Consider the following 21,993-nt stretch of genomic DNA (forward strand, 5'->3'; position numbering starts at 1 on the left):
AATTGGAATAAAAAGAGTAGAATTAGAATGAAAACAAAAGCATTTGAATGAAAACAACGGAATTTCAATGAAAACAACGGAATTAGAATGAACAAAACAGAATTTGAATGAAAACAACAGAATTTGAATGAAAAGAACGGAATTTGAATGAAAACAACAGAATTTGAATGAAAACAATGGAATTTGAATGAAAACAACGGAATTAGAATGAACAAAACAGAATTTGAATGAAAACAACGGAAGTTTAAACTCTGTTGTAAAAATGAAAAAAAAAACTGGTTGATGAGTTCACAGGTAAGGTAAGGAAAAGCTGGTTATGTTAAGAAATTTGATTGGGCAATCCAGTACCAACAATGAAAAAAATCATGCCTGTAATCATTCACGCTGACCTGCTACAATTACTTGCTCTGCAATCACAACCACACTGCCGTGACCCGGATTCGAACCGGGGTTGCTGCGGCCACAACGCAGAGTACTAACCACTATACGATCACGGCTGGCACGCTAGGTCATGCTGTCAGTTGCAGTCTGTATCTTGCAGTTGTCTCACTCCACTATATATACTTGAACAGTGACCTGTACGATGCGAACAGCAGATATTATTTACCGTCAGAACACCAGATGTCTCTGTGTAATTGCAGATGCTTTTACTGTGCCACGTGCATAAATGTGCGCATCGTTCACACATCAGATTCATATGAAGAACAAACGCATAATACAGACTGTAACTGCAGCCGCGTGTCGCTTCTGTTTGAACATCTTTCCCAACCACTTTTTCCACATTAAAACAAACAACAGAATTTGAATCAAAACAATGGAATTTGAATGAAAACAACGGAATTTGAATGAAAACAACAGAATTAGAATGTACAGAACAGAGTTTGAATCAAAACAACGGAAAACAACGGAATTAGAATAACAGAACAGAATTTGAATGAAAACAATGGAATTTGAATGAAAACAATGGAAATAGAATGAAAAGAACAGAATTTGAATGAAAACAATGGAAATTGAATGAAAACAACGGAATTTGGATGAAAACAATGGGATTTGAATGAAAACAACAGAATTTGAATCAAAACAATGGAATTTGAATGAAAACAACAGAATTTGAATGAAAACAATGGAAATAGAATGAAAAGAACAGAATTTGAATGAAAACAATGGAAATTGAATGAAAACAATGGAATTTGAATGAAAACAATGGGATTTGAATGAAAACAACAGAATTTGAATGAAAACAATGGAATTTGAATGAAAACAACAGAATTTGAGAACAAACAATGGAATTGGAATAAAAAGAGTAGAATTAGAATGAAAACAAAAGCATTTGAATGAAAACAACGGAATTTCAATGAAAACAACGGAATTAGAATGAACAAAACAGAATTTGAATGAAAACAACAGAATTTGAATGAAAAGAACGGAATTTGAATGAAAACAACAGAATTTGAATGAAAACAATGGAATTTGAATGAAAACAACGGAATTAGAATGAACAAAACAGAATTTGAATGAAAACAACGGAAGTTTAAACTCTGTTGTAAAAATGAAAAAAAAACTGGTTGATGAGTTCAAAGGTAAGGTAAGGAAAAGCTGGTTATGTTAAGAAATTTGATTGGGCAATCCAGTACCAACAATGAAAAAAATCATGCCTGTAATCATTCACGCTGACCTGCTACAATTACTTGCTCTGCAATCACACTGCCGTGACCCGGATTCGAACCGGGGTTGCTGCGGCCACAACGCAGAGTACTAACCACTATACGATCACGGCTGGCACGGTAGGTCATGCTGTCAGTTGCAGTCTGTATCTTGCAGTTGTCTCGCTCCACTATATATACTTGAACAGTAACCTGTACGATGCGCAAAAGAACAGCAGACATTATTTACCGTCAGAACGCCAGATGTCTCTGTGTTAATGCAGATGCTTTTACTGTGCCACGCGCATAATCGTGCGCATCGTTCACACATCAGATTCATATGAAGAACAAACGCATAATACAGACTGTAACTGCAGCCGCGTGTCGCTTCTGTTTGAACATCTGTCCCAACCACTTTTTCCACATTAAAACAAACAACAGAATTTGAATCAAAACAATGGAAATTGAATGAAAACAACGGAATTTGAATGAAAACAACAGAATTAGAATGTACAGAACAGAGTTTGAATCAAAACAACGGAAAACAACGGAATTAGAATAACAGAACAGAATTTGAATGAAAACAATGCAATTTGAATGAAAACAATGGAAATAGAATGAAAAGAACAGAATTTGAATGAAAACAATGGAAATTGAATGAAAACAACGGAATTTGAATGAAAACAATGGGATTTGAATGAAAACAACAGAATTCGAATCAAAACAATGGAATTTGAATGAAAACAATGGAAATAGAATGAAAAGAACAGAATTTGAATGAAAACAATGGAATTTGAATGAAAACAACGGAATTAGAATACCAGAACAGAATTTGAATGAAAACAATGGAATTTGAATGAAAACAATGGAAATAGAATGAAAAGAACAGAATTTGAATGAAAACAATGGAAATTGAATGAAAACAACGGAATTTGAATGAAAACAACAGAATTAGAATGTACAGAACAGAGTTTGAATCAAAACAACGGAAAACAACGGAATTAGAATAACAGAACAGAATTTGAATGAAAACAATGGAATTTGAATGAAAACAATGGAAATAGAATGAAAAGAACAGAATTTGAATGAAAACAATGGAAATTGAATGAAAACAACGGAATTTGAATGAAAACAATGGGATTTGAATGAAAACAACAGAATTTGAATGAAAACAATGGAATTTGAATGAAAACAACGGAATTTGAATGAAAACAACAGAATTAGAATGTACAGAACAGAGTTTGAATCAAAACAACGGAAAACAACGGAATTAGAATAACAGAACAGAATTTGAATGAAAACAATGGAATTTGAATGAAAACAATGGAAATAGAATGAAAAGAACAGAATTTGAATGAAAACAATGGAAATTGAATGAAAACAACGGAATTTGAATGAAAACAATGGGATTTGAATGAAAACAACAGAATTTGAATGAAAACAATGGAATTTGAATGAAAACAACAGAATTTGAGAACAAACAATGGAATTGGAATAAAAAGAGTAGAATTAGAATGAAAACAAAAGCATTTGAATGAAAACAACGGAATTTCAATGAAAACAACGGAATTAGAATGAACAAAACAGAATTTGAATGAAAACAATGGAAATTTAAACTCTGTTGTAAAAATGAAAAAAAAACTGGTTGATGAGTTCACAGGTAAGGTAAGGAAAAGCTGGTTATGTTAAGAAATTTGATTGGGCAATCCAGTACCAACAATGAAAAAACATGCCTGTAATCATTCACGCTGACCTGCTACAATTACTTGCTCTGCAATCACACTGCCGTGACCCGGATTCGAACCGGGGTTGCTGCGGCCACAACGCAGAGTACTAACCACTATACGATCACGGCTGGCACGCTAGGTCATGCTGTCAGTTGCAGTCTGTATCTTGCAGTTGTCTCACTCCACTATATATACTTGAACAGTGACCTGTACGATGCGCAAAAGAACAGCAGACATTATTTACCGTCAGAACGCCAGATGTCTCTGTGTTAATGCAGATGCTTTTACTGTGCCACGCGCATAATCGTGCGCATCGTTCACACATCAGATTCATATGAAGAACAAACGCATAATACAGACTGTAACTGCAGCCGCGTGTCGCTTCTGTTTGAACATCTGTCCCAACCACTTTTTCCACATTAAAACAAACAACAGAATTTGAATGAAAACAATGGAATTTGAATGAAAACAATGGAATTTGAATGAAAACAACGGAATTAGAATGTACAGAACAGAGTTTGAATCAAAACAACGGAAAACAACGGAATTAGAATAACAGAACAGAATTTGAATGAAAACAATGGAATTTGAATGAAAACAATGGAAATAGAATGAAAACAACAGAATTTGAATCAAAACAATGGAAATTGAATGAAAACAACGGAATTTGAATGAAAACAACAGAATTAGAATGTACAGAACAGAGTTTGAATCAAAACAACGGAAAACAACGGAATTAGAATAACAGAACAGAATTTGAATGAAAACAATGGAATTTGAATGAAAACAATGGAAATAGAATGAAAAGAACAGAATTTGAATGAAAACAATGGAAATTGAATGAAAACAACGGAATTTGAATGAAAACAAATAAAAAATGAAAAAAAATATACCAGGATAAATAGTCATCATGAGTCATACTCTCAGACTTAAAAGGCGTATACAGCAATGGCAATCCATCTCAGAGGTCATACATATATTTCAGTCTTCATAATGCATTGACCAATCAAATCAAGTCAAATTAAAGATATATGGTCACTCTTTCTCAGAATGACTATATCTTAGTTTACTAAAGATTTATGGTCTCAATAAACTTATCACACCCAAAAATACTTATATTGACATGATATACAAACAGGACAAGCTGTAAATATAGGCAATTACAACTGAAATAATCAACGATCAAACAAGATTTACATGTGACTAAGCAGTGCTGTAGATGTTTATCCTGTCAGACAAGTTGGACAGTCATCACAGGCTGCCTGACTATAGAAACTGACAATCAAAGGAAGTGAGAAATGATAATATTTGAAATAAAGAGAAGAGAACAACAGTGAGGGGGGTAAATGTGACAGACAGATATTTTACAGTTACATCTTTTGGTTTCACAAAGGAAACCCCCTGTGTTTGTTCAAGTGTGCCTATTTGTGTTCATGTATAACTGAGGGAATTTCAACCACTCCCTCACAGAAACTGACACACACTCAAACTGATGCCTGAATAAACACGAGGTATGAATAATAAACGAGCAAGGTAACTCAATAAATTTTCCTGATGAAGCTTATCATTTTCCTCTATGCTCCCTCACAGCAACACCCACACAGCCTCTTCATCACAGATTTACCTTGTGCTGGTCAGCTGTGAAGCGCCCGGCCCACATTTCCTTGACCATCAGGTTCCAAAGCTCAGTTTCCGTTTTCAAATTAGCTTCAAAAGTTTCCTTCCTTCCCCGGACACGAAGCTTCAGGCCTGGGATTCGCAGGAGCATGAAGGGAGCTGAGGAGACCTTTACTTCCTAAAACAAAAAACAAAAGTACACAAAGACAACATCTACTATAGATTGCCGTTTCAAGTCTTATCTTACTGGGCACAGCTGTATTTGTATCTCGGGATTTCTCTTCTTTTAATCTCACATCTAAATCTCGGTACTGTGCCACCTCCACGTATCCTGGCCGTCCATCCGTGAGCAGGAAGAGCCGTCGCTGAGTCATGGCGATTTTCCCCACTCCGCGGCTCGTCTTTACTGAAGACGACACCTTGAAGACGCACTCGTTGGCCTCAATGTGCTCCAAAACAGATGTTGGCAGACAAACCTTCAGATCAAACGAACACAAAAACCTGCATAAAGTGCCAATTTGTTCAACTACAGTGTAAACTATTGAAACTGGTTTCTGCCACTGAAAAAACGAAAGAATCTTTTGTCATCCATAAGTCCAAAATTTCAGGTTTTTAATCTCAGAATTTTGAGTTACCACCTCATAGATCTGAGAAAATAATTAAAAATAATTGTAATTATTTGAATTTCAAGGAAATAAACTGAAATTTTAACTTAAAGAATGGCACTTTTTCCCCATTTGCAGAAACAAAACTTAATAGTAGGTTTATAATTTAAATTATAATCTACACAGAACCGCAAATCACTGTTAATTCTCCCATCGTAATTTGTTTAAAGTAGTGTAAAGTACAGTACAGACCTCTTGTGCCTCAGCCTCAGTCTCCTTCCAGATGGTGTAAAAAACCTTGAACAAATCTGGACTGACCTGCTTCTGATGACCTGCATCAAACAAACACACACTTTCAAAACAACTGAAGAGAGTTTGTGGATAGTAGGTCTGATATATAAGTATCAGACCTACTTGGTCTGAAACAGTTTAAAACCTCATTTTAAACCTCATTTAATAAAAATAATAAGTCTTTAAGTTGTCATAAACCCAGAATTGTGTCACAAACTGTCATAACTGTCGGGGCGAACGTGGCTCAGGGGGTTGGGAATCGCATCTGTAACCGGAAGGTCGCCGGTTCGATCCCTGGGCTCTCTGTCCTGGTCGTTGTGTCCTTGGGCAAGACACTTTACCCTACCGCCTACTGGTGTTGGCCAGAGGGGCCGATGGCGCGATATGGCAGCCTCGCTTCTGTCAGTCTGCCCCAGGGCAGCTGTGGCTACAACTGTAGCTGCCTCCACCAGTGTGTGAATGAATAGTGGTATTATAAAGCGCTTTGGGTGCCTTGAAAAGCGCTATATAAATCCAATCCATTATTATTATTATTATTATTATAATAAACAGGCATCTGCTTACTCTCTGAGTCAGCTCTGTTTCTCTTTCCAAGCATGCCTGCAGAGTGAGCGACTGCAAGTTGCAATCCCTACTGTTCTCCAACAATGGCCACATACAGTGCATCACCTCTGTGCACCCCCACACCCAACCAACCACCCAGAGAGATACGAAACTATGTTCTCACCCACTGAATCACACACAGTCACCGCCTGACTGCCTTTTTCATTTAACATCAACGCTTTCGTAACATGTTCTAAAATTACTACATAACCATGTGTTATGTTGTAGTCATTTTTATATAAACACCACTTTTTTAAGTGACTATACAACAGGAACTTATAATAGGAAACAGTAATTATAATACATTTACAATGCAAAAGGAGATCCAAATCCTGTTGATGTGACTCTGAATCTTATCCTCCGCAGTGAAAGTAGAAAGGAAAACCTGACATTAGCCTGTCACAACCTCCAACAGGATGTTATGACAGAAAAAAAAAAAAAAGAAAGAAAGAAAGAAGGCATTTTCCAAAATCCCAGTGTGCAGGCAAAGATAAGTTCTCACTGTAAGCTTCCTTCCTTCTTTTCCAATCACATATGTTTTAGTGACACTCTTTCCCAAATTATTATTACTACTGGAACTGAAAATCTTTACTACACACGCCAAAGCTTTAATATCTAAAACCAACACAAGAAAAATCTTAGCCAACATGAAAGTTGTCAGATCAGGGACTGTAGAACTACTTGCACCTTGTGAACTGATGCTTCTTTTACTGAAAAAGTCACCTCTGTTCTGACTGAGAACACCTCGAGTATGTGCAAAAAGTAAACAGCAAATAAAAAGAGGTCATAGGGCAACGACTGCCCAGTGAAGCTCTGGTTATGCCTTGAAAGCTGCACAGCAAATCCTTCAAGAAAGAGTGAGGTAATGTTTAACCCGAAGAATAAATATTTGCTTGGAAAAAGAGAGGAAGAAGGACAAGGACACAGGAAATATCCTGTGAGTGTGTGCATGTGTGATTTACCAATTCTGACATGCTTTAGTGAGAGAGTACAAAGCAGGCTCCGCCCCCCCGAAAATTATGTGTAATTCAAATAAAAAAACCTGAGACTTCTCACAGCTTTTAGGGTAATTGGTCAAATAAAAAAGTACCTACCTACAGTTAGAGCATCAAAGAGTCTCTGAATAGTTCCTTGGTCTTTAACAATGCCAGACTCCTGGACACATTTCACAAACTCCTCAAGCTGCATGTATTTTGTCGGCAGCTGGAATCTCTTTATGGCGCCTTCCTCGTGCCCGTTTCCACGGCCCGCACATTCCCGCTCCTGGTCCCTTTTGACCCGACTGATAAGCCGTTTGAGTTCTGCCTTTCTATCCGCCTGTCGGGAGATTTCAACATTATGGCAGAGGCCTTTGTTTGTTTATTTAACTGTCAGTAAGATTACACACAAACAACTAAGATGGACTTCATTTAGACTAGAAGGTGAGGCGGAAGCAGTGGACTTGCCCTTTTTTGCACCGAAAGTCATTATTGTTAAAATAATCTGCAATCACCTACTTATCCTGTGATGAGAAACTGAGTTGCTGACATGATATTTGATGCTGTTAACACCTCACAATCTTACTGAGGGTAGTTTGTAAAGAAAGAAGAAAACTATGGTTACTTAAACACAAGTATATTGTGTTTAAGTAAATCACTTTCACTTTTCCTTAACTGGGACTGACCAATATCAGGTGTCATCTTCCTGCAGACTGTTCTGGGACTGATGACTGAAACACAAGTATATTGTGTTTAAGTGGCTAAAGATGTAATTAACTAAGATGGTTCTAGGCAACAGGGTTTATATCTGCAGGGAGAGTAAAACACACAGTCATGACAACCTGAACTGACCTGTAAACGTTCAGACTCTGGCAGGGAGTCCACTAAAGACTTAACCATCTGAGAGGGAAAAATATCAGAGTCTGTCTTGTACAGACTCTGAAAGTCCTCTAATGCATCAAGACGCCTGTTGGACACAGTGTTGACCAAACCACGCAGATAATGGTACCTGAACAGAGAAATAGATGAGATGGTTAGGGATCTGACACTATGTAAGGTTCAGATATTGTTAAAATGACTTAAATAGAGACATCCATCCATCCATCCAAAAATTAATACAATTTATTGAAGAAACGTGAACCTATTTCCTTGTACATTTTTATAAATTTCTACTTTATATGAGATTTCAGGTTTCTTCTTTCTCGTACCTGGCCAGTAGAGCAGACTCTTCCGGTGGTGTAGCATTAATAGCTTTCCCCAGTGAAGCAATCATGTCAGAATAATAGTTTTGGACATAGTGGTAGGCCAGCGGAGGAGGGAATTCTGGAAGACGGAAAACTTTCACTGCTTTCTTGGGGGACTTTAAACCTGAAGGGAGACAAACAAAATTAGAAACTGATTGCTACTTGGCTAAATCACTTTCACTTTTCCTTAACTGGGACTGACCAATATCAGGTGTCATCTTCCTGCAGACTGTTCTGGGACTGATGACGGGTAAAGTTTCACTGACAGACTGCACCAGATTTGGCAGGCTGGCTCCCAGCCTTTTGCTCAGCTTGTTGTCAGGGCTGCCGTATGTTCTGTAGCCAGACCTGGATAGCTCAGACATGGGAGGACGCCGGGGAGACTCCGTCATTCCACGATTCCTGAATAGAAAAATGATTGAGGCACAGATTGTGTTTTCTTTATGGTTGGTGATGACAGCAAGCAGGTGAAAGTAATTGAATCAGACAAATCTATTTATTTACAGAGGATAACGTGCATTTTTAACATGTCATTTATGACTGTAAAATCTCTATAAACAAATACCTGAATGCAAAAAAAGTCTGAGTTTTACTGACCAATCATGCTTCAGCTGGCTTTGGTTGCATACTATGTGCAAAACAGCAAAAAAGGACTGCATTTGCTAAAAATCTATTCTGACATAGCTGTCAATCATATTCTATGTATTTGTCTTTTATGGTGTTTTATTTTCTATTTATATGAATTTGCAAATTATGACCAAGGACAGAAGAGGAATTTTTGGCCAACAAATCTGTTGCCTGCACTGGAAGCTTGTTATCCCCAGAGGCCAAGTCAGCAAACTAGCTGACATGTTATGCGATGACAGTAAAAACATCTCCAAAGCAAAGTATTCTAATGAAAATCCTGATTTAATGTCAATTGCAACCAGCACTGGAACAAATGCATGACCGCAACAAAAGTCATTCAATCTGGTTATTCATTATGAGTTTCATGAGTCATGAGCACCTTAGCTCTAACTTCTCGTTCCTAACCTTTGTGCGCTTGTTTTGTTAAATGATTATATTTTTAGGGCAGCAAGTAAGAACCATTTAATCTCTTTTTTAATTTATTATATATTATAACCCCAAATGCACACCTTATAGTCAAAACCCCAAGCAGATTTATATAAGACTTACATTGTCTGACCAAGACAAGAAGTCAGTGAAATGTAATTTACTGAAATAAATGATCAGTATTACCATGTAAGATGACATTCACTATTGTTTTATATCAATTTTGTGGTTCTTTTGACCAGTTTCAAAAATTTGTATGATTTGACTGATCCTCATTCAAAGAGAGTGGTGAAGTGCTGAAATACTTTAAAACAGTCTTTACTTATAGTGATTTATTTTCCCCCCTCTGGCACAAAAAGCTAAATAAATTACTAAAAAGCACTACATACACAGGCTATTCATACACTGGTATCTGCACAAAATTTTACAGCATGTGGGTCACTTTAGCAGTTAAAAAATGCAAAAATCTACATTTTACAAACTCACCCAGAGTCACTCCCCCCCAAAACCACAATTAATGATATTAATAATGTACTGCCAAAACAGCTGCTGCTCGTTTAACAGGTAGAGCAGCTCTGAGATAATCTTGGATTCAGTTTCAGCCTCTGTATGTTGCAAGGAGTACAGACAGGAAAATGCTGAGTAATGACTCACAAGTAAATTACACTAAGACAGTGGACACCTGCTGTACCTGTTTGAGAGCTACCACCTGAGATTGTTTGACGAAACGTGTAATGTTGGAACTGATTAACATTCACACTGAAACCAGTGATGACATCATGCTCTTATCATACTTGTGCATGAGATTACGTGTGTTCTGCTCCATCCGGCTGAAGGTGTCCCATTTCCTGTTTAGCCGGTCACGCAGGAATGAGTGGAAGATGTGAGTTTCTAATACCTGAGATAGCAACAAAGAGAACCGCGTAAGAGCAGTTAGCGTTTTTGTGTTTACCAGTGGGCGCTTTTTTAGTTTGTAGAGGTGGGAGTGTACCTTCTTGTAAAACAACTGGTCTGCTGGCTCCCTCGTTCTCAGAAATTCCTCGCTGTTAAAAACCCTGTGTTCATGGCTTAGGAAGTCCTGCACCCCACTGACAAAACCATCCATATACATGGAATTGAAGCAAAGAAAGAGAGGGAGAGTGATAAAATGATTTTAAATATACTCAGTTTGTAATAGTAATCATTTATTTCTATGACATTTGCAAAGCTGTACCTGAAGATGTTGACCACCAATTCTAGGGCGATATTTTGTATCTGTGTGTTGAGCCGTCTCTGCCAGTCTCTGCGTTGAGATCGCAGAGCATTAGCATCGGTTCCAGCTGCAAGATGGCACAGCTCCAGGTCAAAATGAAGCTGCAGACTCTCTGCCCTGCAAACAGACACAGACATACACACATCCCAAATATGTATTTAAAAAAAAAAAAAAAAGGACTTCATTTAAAAATTCACTGCCTTTGTAATTTGATTTAGGCAGTTTTTAGGGCAGCAGTTGTAACATTTAGTTCAAAAGCTGGTGTGATTCGAGCTGAAAGAGTTGCATGCCAAACCTCAGTTTGAACATATATGCTTCTCTCTATAAACAGACATGTTATGCTCATTTTTAGCTAGGGTGACCAGATGTTGCTGTTTATGTTGGACTGCACAGAATTTTTATTTCGTGTCTGTCCCACATTTTGACTGATTCTGCAGAACAAGCACTTTTGTAAAGGGAAGGCTTTTTGTTATAATCAGAAAAATGTTAACAAGCCTAATGCATACTCATTAGGATAAAAAGCTTGTATCTACTTAGCAAGAGACTTTGAAATAAAATATATTTATCCTGTTCTTACTAAATGACAAGCCACCAACATGTAGAATTTATTGTATTGTATTTTAAGTTAAATATACCTCTTAGCATTATTGATGTGTTCCACTTTGTCCCACACAAATTTCTGCATATATAGTTTGTTGGGATCTGGTCACTCCATTTCCAACTCCATATTCTTATTTTAGAGCAGCTTAACATTCTCAACAGGCCCTTTTTCATCTTATACTGTCCATCTGCCTGAAATAAATGGTTTCAACTGCCGTTCCTTAAAGGCCTCTTTCTCTACTTTCTTCTGATTGGCTGCCCCCTGGCCAACGCTTCCTGTTCAGTGCCAACCTGATGTCAGCTTGACACAACTGTCAGAAACAAAATCTTGGCTCACAGGGATTGTGTTGACATTTGCGGATCTAACTTACTGAAATCTAATAAGAGCACCAACACTATAAGAGTACACAAAATAAGTAAAAGCATAATAGTTCCTTTTATTGTCACAGTATCTATTAAGCAGTCTACTTTTACATTGAGGCACATGTTTGTTACCTTGATGTAAAGCTCTCAGCTGCAACCAGAGGGATAGCAGGCAGGTCGACTGTTTCGCACCACGATGTCTGAATGCTGCCATCATCGATGTTCACCAGAATGAGGTCTTCTGTCTCCTATTCCCACAAATGAGCACAAACAGACGCATATATTGTAGGTACAATAGGTACAGTAGAGTACAATCCAGCCTAACAGAAGATCTCAGTCTGACAAACAGACTGCCTCTGTAGAATATGTGGACTCAGCTTGAATAAAGACGAATACAGATGAGAACAAACAGCTATTGTTGGATGCTGTATGTGAGCTCAACTGAGACAATTTACAAAGAAAATTGTAATTTATTATTTATTTTCTTCAATGCACATCTAGTAATTACTGTAAAGGTTATTATAAGCTTAAGCTAAAATCCCCAAATATTTAAAACACCACTTCCTTAGATAAGAAAGGTTTCCACGATCTATCTGTTGTCAGCAAGGAAGGAAACCAAGAGTGTACTCCCTCATTATGGTTTAAAAAATAAAAAAAAGCACACGTAGACACAAAAAGCCTAATGTTTAAACGCTGATAACGACAGCATTGTACTTACTGCAGCAACCTCTTCAAAATGACTGATGTGACAGCCCATGAGAAAGGCAGTGGGAGCCATTATGAAGTCCAACATTCCTCTCGCCAAGACGGGAACATAAGGCTGCTGCCAGGACAGAGGCTGAAAGAGAAAACACGGCTAAAATATTTAGGAATGAAAAATAAGTCAATATGGGCACTTTAACACGATGTTCTTTACACTAACCTGGAGGTACAACAGCAGACACTCTGCAACAAGAGTGAGTCTGGCCCAGTCACAGGAGAACAAGACCAGTCGCTGCTCTTGGAGAAGGTAGGACAACACCTGAAGAGTGAAAAAATACTTAGGATCTCATATTTTCTGCTTATATTTAAAGGCTAAATGCAATACCACGCTGCCATATGCAGTACCTGGAGCAATATGGTGTGAGTAAAACAGAGGAAAGGCAGATGCAGGTCGATGTCAACAACAGGACTGTCCTGATCCTCTCTTGATGGAAGATATACTTGAAGAGGACGAAGACTGAAAGACTAACAAAGAGAAGAATTTTACTATAAGGATCTATCAGAGCTGTCTGACACAAAGACAATAAGGTGGAGTTATCTGATGGAGAAAGAAAAGTTTTTCCTGACCACATGCAGCTGTCCAGGAGGGGGTAACGGCACGAGGGACAGCTTGGCTGAAAACTCCTTCACTGTCTCCTCAAAATCTGCTTGTCTTGCAGTATGCAGCTGAACCAGGAGACTGAGCATGTGCAGGCAGGAGGCCAAATGAAAGATTAATTTAAATGCACAAAGTAAAACACAACCAAGGTCAAGGTTATTTATCAACTGTATGTTCAAAAGAAGTTACCATGACAGGCAGTCTTTCAGGGCATTGTAGTAGGGGAACTTGGAGATGATACACACAGCAAAGGGTGCATAGAAACGTGCTTTAGTTGAGCTTCCCCTGTGACCGTTCTGGAAGACGCCTTCCTGACAGGACTGACACAAAAGGAAGCCAATGAGTAATACTGATTGTCTGCACTGATTAGTCCTAGAATGTCCTTCTGTTAAATTGAGAGTATGCATTTGTACCGGCACAGCTCTGTAGTACTGCACAACGACTCCATGGGTTCGGTTCCCAAACATGTCAGTAAAAACCAGGAAGTGATAACTGTCTTGTTTCTGCTCACTGGCTAACTCAAGACCACCTAGATGAAAAAAAAAGATATTTTAAGATTATGCCATACAACAAAATGCACAGATGCTCGTTAATTTAATCCTACTGTCAGTGTCTCCAAGAGACAAAGTAAGACTTAACTAGAGAAAGAAAGAAGAATACCTGGCATTAGTAAAACCATATCAGTCTAGATACAGTCATTGCCTAAGAATAGATTACTCAAGCAACAGACTGGATTATTATGTAATTCTGTATTTATTATGAGTGTGTGCAGCAGTGCTATTCAGCTTAATCCTCAGTAATGTTTGGTTTGTCACAATGGAAATTTACACAGAATACCTGGGAAGCATAGCTCTGGTAAAGCAATAAGATCCAAATCCTTTGGAACACTGATGTCTTCTGTTGCTGATGACACTTCAGCGCGATTGGCTGCTTCTCCATTAGACAGAGTCTCTGCAGCACGATCTCTCCTCTTCTGCAAAAAGGAAAACGCATGAGCAAGAAACTCTTTTGCAAGAGTGCCCTGGGCCCAGACATGCAGCATTAACCTGGAAGAACATTCAAGCATTGCAAAGAAGGGCCCTGCCCAGGGCTGAACCCAGGACTTCTTGCTGTGAAGGAATTGAGCCACTGTTCTGCAGATAGTCTGTTTTTTCGTTTACTCTATAATACTAATAATAACACAGGACAACAAAGATTTTGCTACTGGGAATAAAACATGTTATTTACATGAAATGCAGTGCGCTGATTCCAAATCTGAAGTCAAAATTCACCTAGGACGTCTAAATCTTAAGTTAAAGGTCAAGTACAGTTTGGCCACTACATGGTAAATAAGCCCGCGTTTGTAACACATCATGCAGCAGCGTGTTCCTGCAGGGTCAGCAGTTGCTAAGCCTCTATATAATGCAAGATTGGCCAAGCGCAAGCTTATAATTTACAGAACTGTTTTCTTATTTTGCTAGCAAGTCTATTAGTGTGTTTTATCCTAAAGATGAGTAGGTGGAGCTGCGTTAACCATCCAGACAATCTTTGCTATATTTGTGCTAAATACACTCCATGCAATCAGAGTAACGAAAAGCTTTCTGTTCCTAATGCTCATGCTGTGGGAATGAAAGAGACACATGAGTCAATGGAAGAGCACACTGTTTGCCGATACAATGTGCTACATGCATCACTGGTTGATCCACTAAAAGTGTAACTTCCACCACTTCACATTAAACTGGGCCTAATATTTTGACATGCCAATTGATGGTAATGGAAATGGCCTCCAGTATCTGAAGGATAGGTTTGGAAAAAATTCCTGAGCTGTTGGAATTTTTGACATCTGCAAAATGATGCGTTCAGCTCCAAACTGAACATGCTTGAACTTTCTGCTTGGGATGCATTTCTGCTAGTTGTGTAAAACTTTCTTGGCAACCATCGGGTTGAAAACTATGTTGAACTTGTAAGCAACATGTTAGCAGTGTATCAGCAACTCGACTGCCAAATGTCACTCAAAATGCATTTTTTGCATTCTCATCTGGATTTTTTCAGTCCAAATATGGGTGATGTAAGTGATGAACATGGAGAGAACAATCCAACAAGGATATTGACACCATGGAGACAAGATATCAAGGCAGCTTCAACCCCAACATGATGGGCAATTACTGCTGGTTTCTGCAGTGGTCAAGTGCAGACTCTCACAACCGCAAAAGCAAGTGCCTAAAGCACTTTTGAACAGTGCATGTGCATTGCATAAAGACTCAAGTGAACTTATTATTTACACGTTTGTTAATGTGAACAAGTTTTTGTAATCTCTCACAGTTTTGAAGAAAAATGTAGTTATGTACAGTGACTGTATAACAAATATAAAATCAGTTTCTTGTGTCTGTATGAATAGCTAATGATATCGTGTATAACTTCAGAACCTGACATCCTAGGCTAAATCCAACTACAGATTTGGACTCAGCACAGTAGTATGCTTTCGTATAAGTAGTATAAGTGTCTTTAGTTTAAGACACATGAAATACCGCAAGCAGCAGACAATTTGTTTTTCTGTGATCCTGTGTAATATAATAATAATAATACTAATAATAATAATAATGATGCATACTTTCTTAATGAAGCTCCTCCTCCTCTGGACACGGCTGAAAGCTGGAGCAATCACCTGGCTTGAATTGGTCTCTTTGGAAACAAAAGGCGGGGCATGGACCTGCAGTACCTCAGCTTCCAACAGTGGGAGTCCATTTAACTTACCCTGTTGTTGGAGCTGCAATGAAGTTTGTCATGTTTATATTTTCAGTCATGTTTTAGAGACCATACATATAAAACAATACAGAGGATTTATTTTGCCCTTACACGTACTATAACCTACGGTTGTAAACTCTTTGAAATTAATAAGTATGACTGATTAAGAAGCATTATGGCATACATGATATTATTTCTATACATCAGACTTTTGATTAGCCAAACAGTTCATAACGCACCCAATTCTACTTGAAATGAATCATGCTCTTCATGTTGTGGACATAAATGTTCACAGGTATTGTGATTTAAAGGCTGACCTACATAAAAGCAAAAATCTGCTCCTTCTAGAGTTACAATCCACAAGTATCGAAAAGAGCTTTTGTTTGCAGGAAGGATTCAGATAGCCCAGAAATATGTCCGATTTTTTGTTTTTATTCTTTGTGTGCCTGTTTTTGCTTCAACAGCATGGTCACACTTTTTATCCGTCTTTTGACTGACTTTGATTGACAGACTATCTGTCTGCATACATACCTGGTGTATATCTCGAAGCTTATCACTGTGGGCTCCAACCACTACACATGCCTCAAGCAGTCCAGATGGGAGCTCCGCCATCACATCCAAGCACTCAAACTGCCAAAAAGACACACAGTGTGTATTTAGATGAGATAAGAGCTTTTTTCTACAACTAAAATTTATACTGAGATAGCTTTCCCTGCAATTTTTGTAGTAGTATTAACACATCAGGCAACGTGTCAAGTCAGTGAAACATATATTTTAAAACAATGCTTATTTAGGTATTCCACTCACAGTCCAAACAGCTGTATGCAAGTTATTTGGATGTGTGAACACTTTGCCAAACTCCAGAAGAAGACCCAAACTGGTTAGAATGTTCATGACCAACCCAAAAACCACCTAGGCTCAAGCCTGCCATGACCTGGAAACTGCCTGGAACACCACCAAATGCTTTCTGGAGAAAGGTTTAATAGTCAGATGAGACAAAGATTGATTTGGATTCAGTGATAAGAGGTTTGATCTGAGGCGTAAAAGTGAGGCTTTAAAACCTAAGAACACCGTACCAGCTGTCTAGCATGGTGGTAGTAGTATCATGCGGTGGGGCTGTTTTGTTGACAGTAATACTATTACGCTACACAAAGTTGTTGGAATAATAAAGGAGGTGGGAGTGTATGTGTTTATTTGAGCCTGTATGTAAAATTTTGACCTGGTGTTTGTGGATTGCATACCCAATTCTTGTTTTTTTAATCCTCTACAATCATTCAAACCTAGAAAAACAACAGTTCAAAGCAATCAAAGTCCAAAATTCCTGCAACATTCATGCAGATGATGAGTAAATGTAAACTTCTGACCCCAACTGTAAATCTGACTACAGTGAAGAGGTGAAGCAGCTGTGGTGACGGTTCAACAATTTTAACCATGACTAATAAAATTCTCAAACCAAATGCTGTTTATATCGGAGTTTGAGTTCCACTTTGCGTAAAGAAACTAGGTTTTGATTAATCAAATTTGTAAAATTAAGCATCAGCTAAATAAAAACCACAAGATTTGTCAGAGCATAGACAAAATCCTTCACCACAACTTCCTCAGGATGCATGCTGTCACACATGCACACAGCATTGCATTCATCTGGACTATGTGATGCAAAAAGGATATTTAAAAAATCGAAATCGCACAAACAGCAGATGTTAGAGTTTGATCACTGATGCAGTAAACCAGTTTTGTCATTAACATCAAAAATTCCTGTAAGCAAACCTTTTTTTAAAAAACTTTTTTGCCTGACATATCGCCACATTTGATTCCATCTGTAGTGGCTAAAGAAAAGTCACAGCATTAGTTTTTAAACTTGATGATTCTCAGCAATTGTGGATACATTAAAAAAAAGATGCTCTTACAGTTCTTTTTTCACAAAACATGCTGATCCTAGAATTTCTTTGGTAAATTCATGATATTAAACGCTGAACTGAAGCTGGACATTTATATTATTTACATTATTTGTGGTTACTTTTAGAGGTTTTTATTCTTTCAGTTTTTCAGAATGATGCTTCTGGACATTCCTGCTGTTATCATTACTTTACGCATTCGTCTTGGACTTGAAAATGACTTTCAAAAAAAAAAAAAAATAATAATTCTCAATTACAATTTCGTTCTATTGGGATTAAGCTTTCTACTGAAACCTCTGGAGATCTACTTTTGGTGGTCCATACCCTGGGAGGTGTGACGGGCAGTAGTAGCAATAATTATAGTATCATCTACTGATATTTTTGTGGTACAACTTATCATATTTGCTAAGCCCTGCATTAAAGTTGAATTAAAGCAGCATATATTCATTTTTATGACTAAAAATGTCATGTTAAAAAAAGTATTGCACACGTTTTACTTTCCTTTACTGTAAAACACCAATATATGTCATTCACAAATTGTCACTAGTTGTCTTTTGATGTGATATTTTGTTTGTTAGTGTGTGCTTAAATACGCAACACTACAGGACTGTTTTTTATGTATTAAATGCGTTTCAACTAGCACATCCTACAAATTCTGATTAGATTTTATGGTGAGAAAGAGGAGTTAGAGTATCGAGCCTTTATCCTTAAAGGTTTTTGAGTTTAAACATTAACATTAAAATTATTGTGGCGGATTTCAATGTATGAAAGAAAAGTCTAAAAGCAGGAGGCCAGGCCTTTTATTAAAAAAAACATACATAAATATCTAAAAAGCACTTGATATATGAAGCTACAATTTCACAGAATATATTACAGTGGTGTAAAAAAGTGTTTGACCCTTTCCTGCTTTTCAATTTTTTTTGGGGGGGGGGGTATGTTTGTCACACTTAAATGTTATAGATCATCAAACAAATTTAAATTTTAGTCAAAAAAAATAACACAAGCAAACACAAAATGCAGTTTCTAAATGAAGGGATTTTTTTAGTAAAGGGGGAAAAAATCTAATCTACATGAGCCCGTGTGAAAAGTGATGTTATAACACAAATTAACTGTGGTGTATCAAATTTTTGGAAAGCTGAGTTCAATTTCTCTAGCCACACCCAGGCCTGATTACTGCCACACATGTCTCAATAAGGAAATCACTTAAATCGGACCTGCCTGACAAAGTGGAGTAGACCAAGAGATCATCAAAACCCAGACATCATGTCGCAATCCAAGGAAATTCAGGAACAAATGAGAAACAAAATAACTGAGATCTCTCAGTCTGGAAAAGGTTAAAAAGCCATTTTGAAAGCTGTGGAACTCCAGTGAACCACAGTGAGAGCCATTATCCACAAATGGCAAAAACATGGAAGAGTGATGAACCTTCCCAGGAGTGGCAAAAATCGCTAAAATGACCCCAAGAGCACAGCGATAACTCATCTAAGAGGTCACAAAAGACCCCAAAACAACATCCAAAGAACTGCAGGCCTCACTCGTCTTAGATAAGGTCAGTGTTCATGACTCCAACATATGAAAGAGACTGGGCAGAAATGGCCTGCATGGCAGAGCTCCAAGAGAAAAAACACTGCTGAGCAAAAGTGTTTAAAGTTTGATGATTTGAGATGAAACAACACCTTTGTTCAGGTATCATCAAAATACAATGCCAATTAAAGTCCTTTTGAGTAAACTTACCAAGCTACCATCAGACTGCCTATGTACCAGTGTCAGAATAAACATCTGACTTCCATTAGTTGCAGCTCCAGGCTGAACCCAATGACCTATACCCTATTACATTTTCCTCTTTTTCCTCAACCTCCTGCCTACATTATGTACTCCAACATACCTCTAGCACCCTCCTAGCTTTTCTCTTTCCTTTATTTTTATTTCTGTCCTTTTGTCTCGTCATCTTCTATTCTTTCTTAAACTTCGACACACTTGCGTGCAATCCTTTCTCAGGCCATTCCAGCCTCTGACTAACCACCCTGCTGTGTCAAGGAAAAAAAGCACATAGTTAACTCACTTATTCCCCTGAAAACCCCTAATTTAGCCAACCTCATGTTGGGGGGTTGTGTTTATTTGTATACTATTAAACAGTTTTTGAACTATGTTACACATACATGCACCATCAAAGACTTAATAAAATTCAGATGCAGTGAAACCACCATTTAAACAAACTGGGACAGCTTAACCATTAGTGTACCCACAAGTAACAGTATTTAAACTTGACTAGGGTGTGTAGCTTAAGGAGGTAACGCCATGCTGTGAGAGGCAGCCATCCAGAGGCTGTCCACCATCTGTAACAAACAAGTTTGTCGTCATATCTGTCTGAGAGGAAGCCGCTTTGATGCAGCCAGTGGCAATTTCAGCCGTGCTTTAAATGTATTTTATGGAACTGAAAAGAAATATGGAAGAAGACGGTTTGGAAAATGGAAGTGGTTAAAACAAATGTTGCTCTTACAGAGTAATGAAAGCAGTTTTAGGAATTCCTGTCTCATTTCTCCACTATATGATAGTTCCTTTCCTAAAAGACAAACTTCTGAAATATAACTTGCCATTTAGATAAACAAAGCCTCCTTTTAGTAGTGACTGTGCTGGAAGGCGGCTCTCAATTTTTCTCATAGCTATTAACACCCACCAGTGGAAAATAAAAGTAGGTTTTAGATCCCAGGAAAATCCAAAATCATGGGAAGACTGGTTAAACTTCTTAGATAGTTTAGATAGGACACAAGAAGTGAGTAACCTGTTAAAAAGGGTGGCATGCCCCTTTAATGTGCACGAAAGACCCCGAAAAACCCTCTGATGACTTTAAACAGTAAAATAAATAAATGAAGGCAAGCAGTAGGGAGTAAAGTAAACATTTTACAGCTCTTTCTTCACTCGGTTTGCAGGACTGCTGTTGACACGCCCTATGATCTCTCTTTCGTTTGGCGGGCGGGTGGAAAAGCACAAAATATGAGCAACATGTGGCTTAATGTGCCAAGACTCTTGCCCCGAGTTCATCGTGTATACAGCCCGAACAAATCAAAACAGCGCATTAGCAACAACAATACGCCTAAAACAGTCATGTAAACATGCTGTCACACATTACAACAAGGTTAAAAACTTTAATACCAGCAGATGAAAATGTAAAACACGTGAAACTGAGCTGTGAGACCAACCGAGCAGGATTCCTCACATAGCAAGGGTTAAAATTAGAGACTGACCTTAAATATTTCTCGATCATTTCCACTGGATACACTTTAAACAGGGGGTTAGCCTCCAGCTAACAACGGCTCCAGCTTGCGGTTAGAAAGCCGTGAGACAGCTGCAGCAGGGACTTCAGCACTGAGACCAACTTTTACTGTGTGCTCTGATTCACAGCTTACTTTCTCACTCACACACAGTCCGAAGTTTGCCGCTGGTCTGTCAAACTCAGAGCGGCGACGCGTTAACTGAACTTCCTGTGAACCAAATTTCAAAATAAGAGCTTTTTAGTTTGGCAGTTCGAAGAGGGGGCATTTTGCTTCGCAAAGGCTCCGTCTACTGGATATTCACCGCAGTGCACTATCCATATTGCGAGAACTTTAGATACAATACAATTAGAAGAATTATTATTATACAATTTAATATTCGATTTAAAGATCACTTCTTCAAACAAGTCCGCACAATGTACAGCTTCTTCTTCTTCTTCCTCTTATGAAAAAGTTAATGTAGTGCCCCCCCCCCCTTTTTATTTTATTTTATTGTATCCTTTCTTAGAAACCTAACAAACCTAATAAACCTGACTGACATTCAAAGAGGGTAAATTTTATTCTATCTTTCAACGCCCCGAAGTAAATTAATAATTTACTATATGAATAAATAAATTTAAATGGAACTTCCTTCACTTTAAGAACATTTTTTATGGCAAAGAACAAATTCCTTTCCAGTTGACATCTCTGATAAAGTTACTCAAGTAAGAGACGCTGGGAGGAATAGAGATTAGGTCCACTCGAAAGAGGGATCTAATTTTGGCATC

The 21,993-nt window shown here is 37.9% G+C and overlaps 1 protein-coding gene and 3 non-coding genes across 4 annotated transcripts; all 4 read right to left on the bottom strand.

Annotated features, from left to right (window-relative positions):
- Window positions 1-425: 425 nt before the first annotated feature.
- Window positions 426-497, bottom strand: trnah-gug (transfer RNA histidin (anticodon GUG)). Its single transcript has one exon. It is a non-coding gene; the product is annotated as a tRNA-His (tRNA).
- A 1,208-nt stretch (window positions 498-1,705) lies between these two features.
- On the bottom strand, window positions 1,706-1,777 carry trnah-gug (transfer RNA histidin (anticodon GUG)). Its single transcript has one exon. It is a non-coding gene; the product is annotated as a tRNA-His (tRNA).
- Window positions 1,778-3,426: 1,649 nt separating this feature from the next.
- Window positions 3,427-3,498, bottom strand: trnah-gug (transfer RNA histidin (anticodon GUG)). Its single transcript has one exon. It is a non-coding gene; the product is annotated as a tRNA-His (tRNA).
- A 1,469-nt stretch (window positions 3,499-4,967) lies between these two features.
- Window positions 4,968-21,446, bottom strand: LOC145423535 (DENN domain-containing protein 3-like). The gene is made up of 21 exons (XM_080296165.1): window positions 21,200-21,446; window positions 16,591-16,689; window positions 15,926-16,081; window positions 14,173-14,308; window positions 13,749-13,864; window positions 13,525-13,655; window positions 13,305-13,416; window positions 13,083-13,202; window positions 12,898-12,996; window positions 12,694-12,813; window positions 12,108-12,223; window positions 10,974-11,129; window positions 10,752-10,848; window positions 10,555-10,658; window positions 8,910-9,109; window positions 8,672-8,831; window positions 8,316-8,472; window positions 7,581-7,803; window positions 5,845-5,924; window positions 5,284-5,463; window positions 4,968-5,165 (listed from the first exon to the last, which is right to left on the bottom strand). The coding sequence occupies exons 2-21, from the start codon at window positions 16,669-16,671 to the stop codon at window positions 4,983-4,985; spliced, it is 2,727 nt and encodes a 908-aa protein (XP_080152291.1). The 5' UTR covers window positions 16,672-16,689; window positions 21,200-21,446; the 3' UTR covers window positions 4,968-4,982.
- Window positions 21,447-21,993: the final 547 nt, after the last annotated feature.

The sequence above is a fragment of the Astatotilapia calliptera genome, chromosome 22 (assembly GCF_964374335.1).
Source record: "Astatotilapia calliptera chromosome 22, fAstCal68.1, whole genome shotgun sequence".
NCBI classification, from domain to species: Eukaryota; Metazoa; Chordata; class Actinopteri; order Cichliformes; family Cichlidae; genus Astatotilapia; species Astatotilapia calliptera.